At 44.7% G+C, this 16,118-nt stretch overlaps 1 protein-coding gene across 3 annotated transcripts in view; it reads right to left on the reverse strand.

The window, feature by feature from the left end:
• The window catches only part of LOC121281973 (acidic mammalian chitinase-like), a 52,993-nt gene that overhangs the window by 35,889 nt on the left and 986 nt on the right, over nt 1-16,118 (reverse strand). For 2 of the 3 annotated variants that reach the window (XM_041195261.1, XM_041195263.1), the window contains exons 3-4: nt 2,923-2,952; nt 2,635-2,836 (exon numbers count right to left, since the gene is read on the reverse strand). In XM_041195261.1, the coding sequence (XP_041051195.1) occupies nt 2,635-2,836; nt 2,923-2,952 (232 nt within the window). The remainder of the gene's footprint in view (nt 1-2,634; nt 2,837-2,922; nt 2,953-16,118) is intronic. The other variant, XM_041195262.1, reaches the window with a different exon arrangement.

Here is a 16,118-nt window from a genome sequence, read left to right on the forward strand (position 1 = left end):
CCTTCTTGAACTGTGGCAGTCTGCCTGGGGCAGTAGCTCCAACAGTACTGTTAGGAAAGGCAAGTCCAGAATTTTGATCCAGCAACAGTGAAGAAACTGCGATATAGTTCCAAATCAGGATGCTGTGTAGCTTGGTGGGGAACTTGCAAATGGTGATGTTCCCTGGCATTTGCTGCCCTTGTCCTTCTAGATGGTAGAGGTCATGGGTTTGGAAAGTGCAGTCCAAGGACCCTTGCTTCATTGCTGCTGTGTGTTTTTAATAGAGTATAGACTGCTGCTTCTGTACTTCAGTGTTGGAGGAGTGAACATTTAATTTGGTGAATTGGGTGCCAACCAAGTGGACACCTTTGCACTGGATAGCATTTCTTTAATGTTGAATGTTAGAGCCACACTCATCCAGGCAAGTGCAGAGTATTCCATCACACCCCTGACATATGCCTTGCAAATGGTGGGCAGGCTTTGGGGAGTCAGGAGGTGAGTTACTCACCTCAGAATTCCCAGTCTCTGGCTGCTTCTGTGTCCACATTTATTTATGTGACTGGCCCAGTTCAGTTTGTGCTCAATGATAACCCCCAGTATTTTGATAGTGGGGGGAGGAGGGGTTTCGGGGAGGGGTGCAGTGATGGTGATACCATTGAATGTCTTTAATTTTGCCAGGGCTCCTTGATGCCACAGTCGGTCAAATGTTGCCTTAATTAGAAAGGCTGTCACTCTCACCTCCATAAATCTTGCTGGCAACATGAATATTGCAGCTTTGAGTGAACATCAGCAACAGAGTCCTGTGGCAAGTTACCTAAGACACAACAACGCAAATGGCAATGGAGGAGTTTAAAAACCAGGGGGCGGGGGGAGGGGGTGGGCGCGGACACCAAATCTTTTATTTTTGGGCTACAATGACGGGGAGTAATGTCAATTTTGTGAAAATATTTAACATGCATTGATCAGTGCTTTTTAGTTGGCTGGAATAATTAAAATGCAAATTCCATCTCACTCAATCTGAGTTGCTGAACATAGTGCAATTTCCAGCTCTCTCCAAAGCCCAGTGTTTCTGCATAATGCAAGTGTGTATACATGGCAGCCTGCGCACTAGTGTACTCCGAGATTCAGATGCAAATGCAACATGTTTGAAGAGGCATATCAGGAATTACCCAGGCTTGACTAAGTTGCAGATATAAATTTTAAAAGTGGCTACAGTTAAAAAAAAACTAAAATAAATATGACCTTTGAGCCAGGCCAGGAAGTTGATGAATGGTCTATCAGTTTTACTGTAATAAACTGGTAGCTTGACCTCAGGTCAAGATACGAAGAGTGCTGGGCTCTGCAGTGAAACATCAGGATGGGTAAGCAAAGTACGTGTTTTAGGACATCGTTTGTGCTAATGCTCAGGTTATTCTGTGATTGTTTTACAAATTCTGCCACACCTATGAGGGATTGAACAGGTCATTCCATGTTTACGTTGTAAGCTCATTTATAATTGAAGATATAACAATTAGATATACCAGATGAGAACATTGTGAGTTAATGATGAGTTACCTAAAAGATGATATATTTATCCAGCAGAAACTGTAACTTCAAACTGCCTTTGTACGCACACTCATAGTAAATAACTACTGCTGAATCTGCCTAGGGTCGTCTCTGTGTTGATTGTCTTTTAGATACTCGATATATGTGGCAAGTATAATCAAGCTGCACACTAATAAAAATAACTTTTCAGTTTGATCTACCATGTCAAGGAATGTTGCAATGATGAATGAATGTAAAGGCCAGAATTTTATGTCCTGCGGGTGGGTGTGCACCAAACCCAAAAGGGCGTAAAATCGTGCAAGATGACGTTGGGCGAGCGTCCCAACATCATCGTGCACTCGCGCAATATTTCACTCGGCAGGCACACACAAAAGTCAGAAGAGCACCCGTGGGCAATTAAGCTCATTAACGGCCCAATTGTAAACGATTTTCCGTGGCCCGTCCAACCTTATGGTTGGCGGACGGGCCAATCGGCCAGACGGGCTTTACATTTTTGATGAAACCTCATCCAAAGGTGGGGCTAAATCTCCATTAGAATTTAAAACAAAAAGAAATATCTGGGAACTTTTTTTTATGAGATCTGCTTTCAGTTGCTTGATTGTGCTACATGGACATTTTTTTGCAGCAATTTCTTTTATTATTTGGAGGTCTGCAGCTCCCTGAGGCATCTGTCTGCCTTTGGGGAGCTGAATGGAACTGGTCTTCTGCACCCGCAGTGACTTCGGCCCCCATCGGCAGTGCTGAGTCTTTCTCAGCGCGTGTTTCGTGGTGGCTGACCACTAATTGGTTTCCTATCCGGTCCCGGATCGTGCATGCCTGATGAGCACAAAATTCATGTCAGATTGTTCTTTTGTTTATCTGGTACAACATGGTGATATCACGATTGTGTCAGGCATTGTCAGGCACATTGGGCATTGACTCATCTCTGCCAATGGGACACAAATCAACAGAACCCAATTTTACCCATATATCAGCTATCTGACTCCGTCAGTCATGTTATATTTACATGTAACTGGGCATAATTTTTCAAAGTGGAATAGAATATACTAAGGATCTTAAGCTGTACTTAGCACTGCAGGTACATTCTCAATATTTATTGAGTAATTATACTTGTTTTTAAGGCTGTTGATTGAGTGGTAGAGAGTCACATCGTTCCATTCAATGGTGGTGATTTGGTTGTTCTTCATCCCAGCAAAAGCGTAGATCAGATGTGTGCACAAGTGAGGATCCACATTCTCTGGCAAATACTTCCCCGCTCCTGGTCTGTACTGAGCCCAGTTTGGAAAATAACAAACCAGTCTGTAGGCAGAGCCTGAGAGTGAGGAGAAAAGAAAATCAGGACAGAGCTTCTACTCATTATATAAAATTTAAAAATGCTTGAAAGGCACAAAGACTCACCCAGTTCCAGGCACACCAACAAGACCACTGCTGGAATGAAGAATATAGGATAAGTGTTAAAATTATGATCAAAATATGCTGAAAGGCTCAAGGGTTCACGACAATGCTATTATATAAGTGAATAGAAACCCTTAAGAATCAATCCTTGGTCAAACTCTTTTCCTCACCTATTTGCTGCCTTTTAGTGAGGTCATTGATCGACATGGGCTCAGGACCTACATGTGCATTGATAACACCTGGCTCTACCTCATCAACATCTTCCCCTCCTCTGCCTCTGTACTGTCAGATTATTTGCCCAACAGCCAACCTTGGATGAGCCACAATTTTTTCCAGCTAAACAAAGTAGCATTTAATTCATTAACTACAGCCCCCATCATCAACTTTCCCACCAACTCCTTCCTGACCACTGTCTCAGACTGAACCAGATTGCTTGCCAGCTCATGTCCTATTCAGTCGCCACTTGAGCTTCCAAGCCCATCTTCGCTCAATCACAAAGGCAGCCTATTTCCACCTCTGCAACATCATCCAGCTTCTCCCCATCTTCATCTAAAAGCCTCATCAGCACCATTGTCACCTCCAAGCTCAAGGCAATAGATATTAGACTGGTCCATGCCAGAATTGGGTCTGGGTCTTGACTAGAGATGAGCTGTCAGCATCATTCCTGCCTCCACAGCTAGATCACCCTGCAGGAGAAGCACATTTTGGACAATGCGGGAAGGAAGGGGGTGCATCACCAACTCTGCGACGTGAGGGGAAATACTCCAGCTCCTCTCGGCTCTACGGAAATGGAGTGATTTTCTACATTAAAGGTGATATATAAATGTGACTTATTCTTGTTTTAGTTTACATTTTGAGGTTGATGGGACGCATTGATTTACCAACATGGGACACTTGATCTTCTTATCCGAACTGGACCGTTATAGAGTTCCTGATTGCATTTATTGCATTTGACTATAATCTAGCTGCAGACTAATGAAAATAATGTCAGTTTGTTCTCCCAGCTCAATGGTTTTGAATTGCATTACTGAATGACCTTACCCAACAGCAGCTGATTTAATTAAAACTACCCTACAAACCGTGAATTTACCTCAGATGTTAACTTTTCAACTGCTCCATTTAGCTGTGTTTTGAAAGTATCAATGTAAAATATTTTAAATGACAAAAGCTGTAAAACTTTCTTTCAAGTTGTCATGCAATTGATATAGTTTGAGAGTAGCTATATTGAACTCTACAGACAGATTAATTTTCAAATGCATCTGAAAATATTAGAATGATATTAAGATTTCCATAAACTTGAAATATCAAGCAATGTAATTGATGTCAATGTTAACACACCAAAATAGAATAAGTAGGCAGTCTGAGAAAGAAAAAACTATCATAATGCTGTTATCCATGAACAAATAGTTGATGCTATTTGATTACTCAGGGAAATATTTCAGTCAAATGAACAGAAATTGAAATACCAAACAACTTTCTGACTGCACCCTTGCAAAGGAAATCTTCTGAAGAAAATCATCCATTACCATGGTATTCCTTTGCTAATTTAATCAGTTAACCCTAAAACGGTTAATGCTATTGCTAAAAATGTCAGGCAAAGTAATTTCTTGCAGTCATACTGCTATCATCCAATGCAATTTTACTATTTATTTTCATCAACTCCACCGTTAGTTAAAAACGGAAATGGTTAAACCTGAGAATTAACATAGAACCATGATTACTCATCTGCACACTTGTACTTTGATGCTATTTTGCATTGCAGCACAAACATAGAGATACATGTTACTGTCAAAGACTATTTAGTGGAGGAACAGCAGGTGGATCATCCAATAGGTTATTTAAGGGCAGTTTGAGCTTGATCAAAACTTGACATCAGGCTACCCAACAATAAGGCGTCTTCAGAAAACACAGTGAAGAATCAATTAATTCATAATTAAGCTTGAACTTGAGAAGAGAATCTCCTCTGTTCTACTCCCCATTTAATTCCTAAAGCTTATTTTCCAAACAATTCTTTCAATGTTCTTAAGGTCAGATGTCAAGTTCTCCTTCCATACCTCAGTTGATCACAACAGGTGTTTTTAAAGAATTTTTTTGCCAAAACAATGGATATTTAACTATTTAAGTGCGGTGACAATAAAAGACATATACTATTTTTCTTGTAAGTCTTGTAAGAAAGGAAATAATATTTATTGTACTTTACATACTTTAGTGAGTATAGTCCTCCCAATCTAAATATAATAACGCACACGCTCCAACACTCTCTCACACACGGGGCAGAATTTTGACTTTGGCTGGTAGGCGTGAGCCCGTGATTGGCCGGGGAATGGGCCGCCACCCACAGTTTGCCCCCGACCACGATTTCACGTTATTGGGCCAATTAAGGAAACACGGCTCTCCACTGATTGCGAAGGGCCGAGTGGGGTCAGGGGCTTGTTGGCCGCCAAGTCCAACGGCGACCCGGCAACTGGTTTAAAAATGGCACAGGCAGCCCCTTGAAGACTGCCACAGAAGAACGTCTCCTCTGCGTTGTCAAAATTCAAGTTATGGAGTCGAGTGCGGCTGGACACAGCAGACAGGAGGGCAGATTGGGCGGGCACTTGGACCCTGCTTTTTGGATGAGTGCCTCGCAGTCCTCCTGGAGGAGATGACTGCCAGAAGGGACGCCCTTCTCCCCAGGGATGGGAGGAGGAGGCTACCTCACCTCTCAAAGAGGACATGGGAGGAGGTCACAGCACTGGTTATCAGCTATGACGTGGTGCGGCACACATGAGTGTAGTGCTGGAAGAGGTTCAATGACCTGCTGCACTCAGGGAGGGTGAGTACCATGTTGGCATGGATTAGTGTGCAGAAGTGTTAAGGTGTGGCTGTCCCACCATGGACCTCAGGGGTGCTAGAGGTTACCGAAGTCTGCCTCCATGCCCTCAGCATTCTCCTCTTCATTCTCCTCTTCTGACTCACTACTGGGCTCATCCTCTGTGGCCTGTGTGGCTGTGTCAAGATCCTCTTCCTTCAGTGGGTCCCCCCTTGCCAGCGCCAGATTGTGGAAAGCACAGCATGCAACAACTATCAGTGTCACCCGATCTGAGGGGTATTGTAGTGCACCCCCTGAACAGTCCAGGCATCGGAAGAGCATCTTCAGATGACCTATGGTCTTCTCTACGAACGCCCTTGTGGAGGCTTGGCTCCTCTTGTAACACTGCTCTGCCTCTGCTCTTTTGTGGTGGAGAGGCTTCATAAGCCCATGTCACCCAGCAGCCATCCACTGAAGAGTCCTGGCACCTGGGAGTGTCGGAGGATGTGAGGGTCATGGGCACTGCCAGGGTACATTGCACAGACTTGCAGAACCTGCATCCTGTGGTCACACATTAGCTACATGTTCATGGAGTGGAATCCCTTCCTGTTGACGAAGGCACCCAGCTCACCCACTGGCACCTTAATGGCCACATGTGTGTTGGTCAATAGCACTCTGGACAACGGGGAACCCTGCAATCACTGCAAAGACTCTAACTCGCTCTGCCTGGCTCGTCTCATCTGATACAGTAGTGAATGAAAGTCAATACATGCCTAAACATAGCATCTGACACCAGCTTGACACAACTGTGGACAGCTGATTGGGAGACTCCACACAGATTCCCCCACTGAGCGCTGGAAAGAGCCAAAGGCATAGACGTTAAGGGCCACTGTGACCTTCAGAGCCACTGGCATGGCGTGTCCACCCACACAGTCGGAGATGATCTCAGGCCCAATCATCCCTTGATAGGCAGAACCTCCTTCAGCATCGCATCTCAGACATATTGAGGTAGCTGCATCACCGCCCGTAAACCCTGGCAGCAGGATAGTGGCATCTTCTGTGGCCCCTCATGCCTTGGACCTCCTGCTGGCCCTGTGTCCCTTGTGCCTGCATCTCTCCTCCCACAGGTCCCTCCCCTGGAAGCTGCATTGGGATATGTGGCCTCCTCTCCCTTTCACCCCTCTCTTCCTCCTCAGAGGAGGTGCCACCAGCGGAGAGCACAATCCCCATTACCAGGGTAACAGAAGGCTGTCTGATACTTGGAAGGGTCCACATGGTCTGAATCCTCCGGGGGCCTAGGAGACACTAAAAAGTCCTGACATGAAACCTGTAAATCTAAGAACGAAGTCCCGAACAAAGATGAACCGCCAAGTACCGATAAGCAACCAGCAGCAAACTATCTCCAAAACTCCTTACTATCACACTGGCAATGCTGCTGACCCTTTTTATCCTGTCCTTGGATGAGGTTTAGCTAATTGCTGGCTGTCCGCCTGCCCGTTTTACCTGTGCAGTGAGGGCAAAATTGCACAGGCAACATAAAATCCAGCTTAATTGCCTTTTTAATGGACTTAACTGGCTCCGACTCCTGCGTGCTCCCGCCGACCGAAATGTTGGGTGAGTGCGCGATGATGTCGGGACACTCACCTAACATATCGTGCGTTAGTTTACGCTTGAGCTGGTCGAGGACATACCTGCCCGCTCAGTGAAAAACTCTGCCCATGGCCTGGAATTGGCCAGCCCCACCCGTGGCAGGACCCATCGTGGAAAATCTGGCAAGGTGGCCAAAAGTGCATTGACTTTTGGCAGAACTTCCTAAGCATGCATTCAAGAGTTCCCACATAGACACACACACACACACACACACATACACACATATGCATGCACGTGTGCGCACACACTACACACACATAGACATAGATGTTAATTACAGCATGGGAGAGGAGGCTAAATTGTTTGAGTCCAAAACAAGTCAATTGTATGTGGCTCCTGTAGATTGATGGCTTAGATGGTTTCAGACTGGGCTTGCATGATGGTCTTTCCGGATTCTGTGTCAAGGTATTTCAAACATGTGAGTGGAGGGTTTCTGCCTTTTCTTTCACAGCTTCTAGAGTCAGCATTAATATTTAAGTTGCTTGAGGCCTGTGGCTGGTCAAAAAACAAGCTTGACAGCAGGACAGCTGGAGAGAGAGAGAGAGGGAGTCAACTGAGGTTCTTTCTGGTCTCACTCTGACTGGCCTGGAAAGAAGCAGTTTCCTAGAACGCAAAGATGGCTCGGTTGCTCATGACATGATCTCCTCTCACAAATTGCAGCGTTATGCAAACATGGTCTTGGGACAAAAACAGAAACAGAAATACCTGGAAAACTCAGCAGGTCTGGCAGCATCGGCGGAGAAGAGCACAGTTGACGTTTCGAGTCCCCATGACCCTTCAACAGAACTAAGTAAAAATAGGAGAGGGGTGAAATATAAGCTGGTTTAAGGGGTGGGGGGGGTGCGTGGGAAGAAGGGGGGTGGTTGTTGGGACAAGCAAGCAATGATAGGAGGAGATAACCAAAAGATGTCAAAGACAAAAGAACAAAGAGGTGTTGAAGGTGGTGATATTATCTAAAAGAATGTGCTAATTAAGAGTGGATAGCAGGACAAGCAAGGTGCAGATAGCTCTAGTGGGGGTGGGGTGAAATCAGACTAAAAGGGCATAAAACGTATAGATAAATGATGAGTGGAATATATTTAAAAATAATGGAAATAGGTAGGAAACAAAAAATCTATATAAATTATTGGAAAAAACAAAAATGGAGGGGGAAGAAACGGAAAGGGGGTGGGGATGGAGGAGGGAGTTCAAGATCTAAAATTGTTGAACTCAATATTCAGTCCGGAAGGCTGTAAAGTGCCTAGTCGGAAGATGAGGTGCTGTTCCTCCAGTTTGCGTTGAGCTTCACTAGAGCAATGCAGCAATCCAAGGACAGATATTTGGGCAAGAGAGCAGGATGGAGTGTTAAAATGGCAAGCGACAGGGAGGTCTGGGTGATGCTTGCGGACAGACCGAAGGTGTTCTGCAAAGCAGTCACCCAGTCTGCATTTGGTCTCTCCAATGTAGAGGAAACTGCATTATGAGCAACGAATGCAGTAGACTAAGTTGAGGGAAGTGCAAGTGAAATGCTGCTTCACTTGAAAGGAGTGTTTGGGCCCTTGGACGGTGAGGAGAGAGGAAGTGAAGGGGCAGGTGTTGAATATCTTGTGTTCACATGGGGTGGTGCCGTAGGAGGGGGTTGAAGAGTAGGGGGTGATGGAGGAGTGGACCAGGGTGTCACGGAGGAAACGATCCCTATGTAATGCCGCCGGGGGGGTGAAGGGAAGATGTGTTTGGTGGTGGCATTGCTGGAGTTGGTGGAAATGGTGGAGGATGATCCTTTGAATGCGGAGGCTGGTGGGGTGATAAGTGAGGACAAGGGGGACCCTATCATGTTTCTGGGAGGGAGGAGAAGGCGTGAGGGCGGATGTGTGGGAGATGGGCCGGACAGGGTTGAGGGCCCTGTCAACTACTGTGGGTGGCAAACCTCGGTTAAGGAAGAAGGAGGACATGTCAGAGGAATTGTTTTTCAGAACAGATGCGACAGAGGCGAAGGAACTGAGAGAATGGGATGGAGTCCTTACAGGAAGCGGGGTGTAAGGAGCTGTAGTCGAGGTAGCTGTCGGAGTCGGTAGGCTTGTAATGGATATTGGTGGACAATCTATCACCAGAAATTGAGACAGAGAGGTCAAGGAAAGGAAGTGTCAGAGATGGACCATGTGAAAATGACGGAGGGGGGGTGGAGATTGGAAGCAAAATTAATAAATTTTTCCAGGTTCTGACGAGAGCGTGAAGCAGCAACAAAGCAATCATCAATGTATCGGAAAAACAGTTGTGGGAGGGGACAGGAGTAGGACTGGAATAAGGAATGTTCCACATAAGCCATAAAGGGATAGGCATAGCTGGGGCCCATGTGGGTACCCATAGCCACACCTTTTATTTGGAGACTGGTTTCAACTCCATTGTTTAGAAATAATTTCATTATATGGTGAGTGGAGTTCCTTTCTCAGCCAGGATCCATTGCCCAAAGTGATTGAGACTAATGGCTTGGTCCACACCCAGCAGAATACATAGGTTGTGTCTGGATGTTTTATGCATGGTTTGGGGGATGAGTCATTCACACTCGGCATAGTTGATTGTCTCTGGTGGGCTTTTTCTAGACAGCCTGGCTCCTTGCTGATGGCTTTATAATTTATAGGGTACAGCTCTGTGAATGTCCGGCCATCTTAGGAACTGCTGTTTAAGTCACTTAAAATGCTGTTGTTCAGTCTTGTTAAATCTATCTGCCAGTTTCAGCTCACTCAATAAATAAAGTCACTTTCAATATAAAACAGGATTTAATAACATCCCCCCATGAGGGCAAATGAGTATTTCATTACAATTATTTTGTTCAAAAAAGGCAAAGTAATAGAAACACATTCATTCTCATACATTCACTCACACACACATCAGACACAGCAGCTGAATTTAGTACAGCCTGGACCCAGTCTCTCATTATCCATAGCTTTTTGGATGGTTTTGTGCTGATTCAAACTGTCAATAAAACACCAGGTATCACTTCGTTTTATCCTGCAATGTGTGTTTTCTTTAAGTGGTATGAACACAAAAGCAGGCTCCATTAAAATATCCGTGCATTTTGGGTTTTGGATTTCTTCACAAATGTTAATTTGTTGTAATCTGTGTAGACTAAGATCTCTCTATATCCATTTTGGACATATATTTCAAATTGCTTGACAGTGAGTAGCAGTCCTAGAGTTTCCTTCTCTGCAATGGAGTACCTCTTTTGGTGCCGATTCAATTTCTATGAGAAATACCCAATCGGCCTTTCGATGCCTGATTCATCAACTTGGAGCTGAACTGCACCTACCTCTATGTCACCAGCATTGGTTGCCACTTTAAATGGTTAGTTACGGTTTGGAGCTGACAGCACCGGTTCATTTGTTAATATGGCTTTCAATCTCTCGAAAGCTGTTTGCCACTTTTCTGACCACACTACCTTTGCCATTTTCTGCAGCAGGTCTGTCAATGGGGCAGCTAAACTAATGAAGTTCTGTTCCAGCATGCAGCAGAACCCACACAACCCCAAAAATCACATTATTTCCCATTTAGTCCTGGGAAGGAGAAATCCACCATGGTTTGTACTGTCACTGCCCTGGGCAACACCCACCCTTGACCCATAACATGCCCTAGCTAGCTTATCTGAGCTTTACAAACTCAGTCTTTGCAAGGTTTACCACTAAATTAGTAACAGTAACATTCAGAATGGGTATTCTGACTGGTCTAGGTTATCCCTCCAGTTGTCACTGTATACTAAGAGATCATCCAGGTATGCTACACAATTGGGCAGGCCAGCTGCTACCTGCTTTATCAGTCTTTGGAAGGTGGTTGGGACATTTCTTAACCCAAAAGGCATAACTCAGGATTGGAAAACACCATTTGGTTTGACAAAAGCCAAAATCTCTTTATTTCGGTTGGTGAAGGAAACTTGCCAAATTCCTTTTAACAAGTCTATCTCTGTGATGCAAGAGGAGTTTCTTTCTCTGCCAATACCATCTTCCAGGTGAGAGGTCGGGTATGAGTCAGCTCTGGTCACTGCATTAGCTTTACTGTAATCAATGCAGAGCCTAGTTGAGCCATTGGGATTGGGCACAAGTACAACTGGAGAACTCAGGCTGCAGTGGCTGGGCTCCATCAGGATGTGCTCCAGCATCACAATCTCAATAGCAAAGTTGAAGAAGTTGACTGAAAACTGCGACTTCTGAGTCACACTCAATGGCATGTTGCAGGACCAATTTGTTTGTGGAGTTCACGATGACGCCACTCAGCACAGTTTACCCGCAGAAGTCAGCACTGATTTGAAGTGCGCCATGGAAATAACACTAGCCATGGAAAGTGCTGCAAGAGAATCACAGGCTTTACAGGACATACAACATGGCACAGCTCTTCATGTGAATCGGGAACCTACCGCTGGGCGTGGTACAAATACCAGAGACACAACAGCAAAGTGAGAAACAATCCCTGCATGCTGGAAAAAAGAGAAGGCCTAGTGGAAGATTTCAGCGGAATCTGTTATAGGTGTGGAGGTGCCATGTGCCAGACAACTGCAGATTCAAAGAGGCAGGATGCCATCATTGGCATAAGAAAGGGCACATAATAAAGCAATTCAGAGCAAAATCGAAGCAGCCCATAAGACAGCAGACCAAAATGATTGAAGTGAATAATATAACAGAAGCTCAAGCTGCTGACACTGACATCTATTCCCTGTAAAATGTCACATCTGTAAAAACCGAACCTATCACCATCACAGTCCAAGTGAATGGGAAGCCACTAATAATGGAGGTAGGTACGGGACCATCAACCACAGTGGTGGGAGAGCACAATTTAAATACTGAAATAAAGGTACGCAGCCACTGAATCTGCAGCGAACAATGGCTTAATTGAAGATATACACTGGAGAATCCATACAGGTGAAGGGCATCACCACAATACCTGTGCCTGTGTCTGAGAGGCAACAGGCAGCCCAGCTTCCAGTGATCATAGTGACAGGTGAAGGACCTAGCCTTCTGGGCTGTGACAGGTGCATCAAGTTATTACACAGCCGTCTCTCTCCCCATCTACACTGTGTAGAGCTAGGGTGGTGCATCCTGGCTTGTCCTTACAGATCTCTTTAAGCAATACAAGCAGTTTTGTTAAGTTGCCTCTCTGTTCTGCAACCATATAAAACAGCACTGTGTCTACCCTCCCATGTCTTTCTGTGTTGCTCGGAAGGCAGGCAGTTCAATTTTGGAATCGTCCAGTCTTCGTTCTCCCTTTAACTCATCGTCACTGTTCCTTTCTCCCTCCTCTTTCTTCACTACCTGGTTTATCGGTTCTTGTTAGTCATGTTTCCAGCTGTAATACAGCTCTAACTTGTAGATGTAGCACAACCTTTGTTTTTTCCTACGGTCTGGGATGTCAATTAAATAACTCACTTCACCAATCCTCATTACTACACTGTATGAGCCACTGAACCTGGCTTTCAGTTTCACCCTGTGTATTGGCAGTATAACACTATCACTTGGTCCCTTGGTTTATACGATCAAGTCTTGACTTGTTTGTCTGCCTATTAATAATTTTCTGTGAGATTTTAAGGTGCTCTTGAGCCACAGCACAAGCTCTCGTGAGCCACTCATAGAACATGGACACATAGCCTAATAAGGAAGCCTCACCTCTTTGTTCTAAAAACTTCTCCTTGATTAGTTTCAGAGCTGACCTCTCACCTCTTGTCCATAAACTAAATCAAAGGGACTAAAATCTGTAGACTCATTTGATGAATTCCTGGCAGCAAACAGGGGGATTCCCAGCCCTTTATGCCTGTCATGAGAATACTCACAGTCATATACCCTGATCATTGTATTCAGGATCATGTGGTACAGTTGTAGTGCCCATCGTGACTGTGGGTAGTAGACTGAGTACTTTAGCTGGATTATTCCCAGATTACTCAGGACCTTTTCAAAAATACTAACCATAAATTTGTGCCCTGATCTGGTGGGATCAAAGTAGGCAGCCCGTATAAGTTAAAGCATTGAGTTAGGCCCTCAAACTACTACTTTGGCTGAGATAGTTCTCAGGGGAATGGCCTCTGGAAATCGGGCAGCCACATCCATGTTGGTGAGAAGCCTCTGTTGTTTTCGTAGGAATCCCACAATTTCCACCAACACTCTGCTGAACGGTTCCCCAAAAGCTGGTATGGGAATTAGTGGAGCAGTTTTTATTGCAGGTTGGGGCTTCCCAACAATGTGACAAGCACATGTGACCAGGTTTTATGAATTCTGCCACATGCTTGGAGGTGTGGCTAATAAAAATGCTGCCTTATGTGGGCTTGTTTTTTTAGGATAAGGACATGTCCAGCCATTGGAATTTCATGCGGTATCCTCAGTGTTTCATGATAGTATCTCAGAAGCACTGCTGACTGGGGGACCACTGTCCACTCTTCATCCACAGGTCTATGAGGAGCTCTCCAATTCCTCAACAGGAGAACTTTTTTTTAAATAGTAGCCCTTCTGAACTGCCTCTGCCCCAGATTTAGTCTGGACTAATGTTTTTTACATGGGTGTCAGCTTGCTGAGCCTTGTCCAAGGAAGACTGCTTATGTTTCCTCTGGCTCATCTAAATTTCTGAAGAAAGCTTCAGGTGACCAGACTGCAGAGTCATCCTTCTGCGGTGCTGGTTCAACCTCCTCTGACGGAGTTTGTTTGACAAAGGACTGAATTACCACACAGTCAGGGAAAAAGCCAGGAACCTTCTCCTGTAACTGCTCTGTCTCCCTAACCTCATTTGGCATCTCTAAGACCACTATTGCAGCTACCACGTAGCCCCCACTACGTCATTATATAGGAGCAGTTCAATCCCATCCACAGGTAAACTAGGGACAATCACTATGGTAACCAGTCCTCAAATAAGGCTGCAGTTCAGGTGCACTCAATACGAAGCATGTATCTCCCCCCAATACCTTCCATTAACACTTTGCATTCAGCCGCTCTCAGCTGGGATGGTCATGCCTTTATCCAGCAAGGAGGATTGTGTGGCCCTGTAACCCTAACTAGCACTATGAACTAACCTGCCTCATTTGAGGAGTATGGCATCACTTTCCCTTTGAAACCAAAATCCTGGTAACTTTTAGCGATTTGGTCAAATTGTACCGCACACACAGCACTACTTTAACAGGGATTTACTGCCACATTTAGAGACAGTCTTGTTTTCTGTGCTTTCCATCAGGGGCCATTTGTGTGCACTGGTCTGGTGTAACCTCACAAAACATAGAAATTATCCCTTTAATTTCCAGCAGTCAGCTCAAATGTGGCTTGCTTTGATACAATGGAAGCACATAGGCTTTTGGGCATCACTGCTATTCGCAGCACCTTCATTCTGAGTCTGAGGAAGAACCCCTGTGCTTCCATTTTTACTCTCTCACCTGTGGCTGCTTATTCTATCACTCTTCCACTTTCTATCTTTTCGGGCTTTGAGGATGACTAGGAAAGGATTTCTCTTGGGAACAATGCTTGTGGACACAAGCTCATAGTTGTCAGCCATAATCACTGCTTGCCTGGCTTTGGAGGCACTCTGTTCTTGAACATGGGTCTTTACAGAAAGACAGAGTGAGTTTTTGAAGTCCTCAAGAAGAATCACATCTCTGAGCTTTTTGTATGTACGATCTATCTGAAGCACCCGTATCAATTGGTTGAAAGCGAGTTGCTTAAGCCTTTAAAGCTCAATATAAGTTTGCTCGAGTCATTTCCAAGAAGTTTGGAATTTTTCTTGATACGTGTCCGATCAGGATGCCATTTTTGCTCACCTCATAGTTTGACGAATTCTCATCGAACAAAAGGGAATAAACCTCATGGGTTTTCCCCATTAATCTGCTTTGCAGTATTGGGGTGAAAGTCTCTGCTGGTCACTCCAACCTCATTGCAAATTTTCCGAATGCAACAAAAAAATACCTTCACATCCTCCTTATTAAACCTTGATACCAAGTGTGAATACTTTAAAAGTTCAATGCTTAGTCCTGAGTTATGGTCATTTATTTTAATAGTGCCAGCTCCACCGAATACAGCCAACCTTTCCCTCCTCGGTTCCATCTACATTAGCTCCTGGTCTTTCTGTGCATTTAACTCCCTTTCAAACTTTTTCCTTGGAAGGCTCTGTCTCTCACTCTTTCATGGAATTCTCTTTCCTCCTTTCTTTTCTGTCTCTCCTTTTTCCTGGAATTCTCATTCCTCTTTTTCCTTTCTCTCCTGTCTTTTTCTTTCCTCTTTTTTGCTTGAAAATCTAGCTCTAGTTTCCGCTGCTCCAGCTGTAGCTTTGCTAATGGTTTTCTTGTAAGCATTACAAGCATTACAAGAAAAGGAAATAGTATTTCTCCAACTCTCACTCACAAACACACACACACAAGCACACACACACACACAAAGTGGGAGGATAGGTTAAATCTTAAAAGTCCAAAATCGTTTAGCGTATGCAGATCTTGTAAATTGATGGTGTCAGTGATTTCAGCCTAGATTCGATGATCATTACAGATTCTGCATCAAACAGCTCAAAAAGATGTTTATGGAAGATTTCCATCTTTTCTTGCAGAGTCAGAAGCTGCTGTGTTGATATTTAAGAAGCTGCCTGCAGTGTGTGGCTGGTCAGAAGTCAGGCAGGGCACAAGCTTGCAGCGCAGCTGGAGAGAGTGAGAGAGAGAGAGGGTGCCAACTGAGGATCTTTTTTGTCTCACTCTGACTGGCCTGGAACAAAACAGTTTCTTAAAACACAAAGAGTATTCGCTTGCTCGTCACACGATCTCCTCTCATAAACTGGC

This window comes from Carcharodon carcharias, chromosome 9 (genome assembly GCF_017639515.1).
Source record: "Carcharodon carcharias isolate sCarCar2 chromosome 9, sCarCar2.pri, whole genome shotgun sequence".
Classification (NCBI taxonomy): domain Eukaryota; kingdom Metazoa; phylum Chordata; class Chondrichthyes; order Lamniformes; family Lamnidae; genus Carcharodon; species Carcharodon carcharias.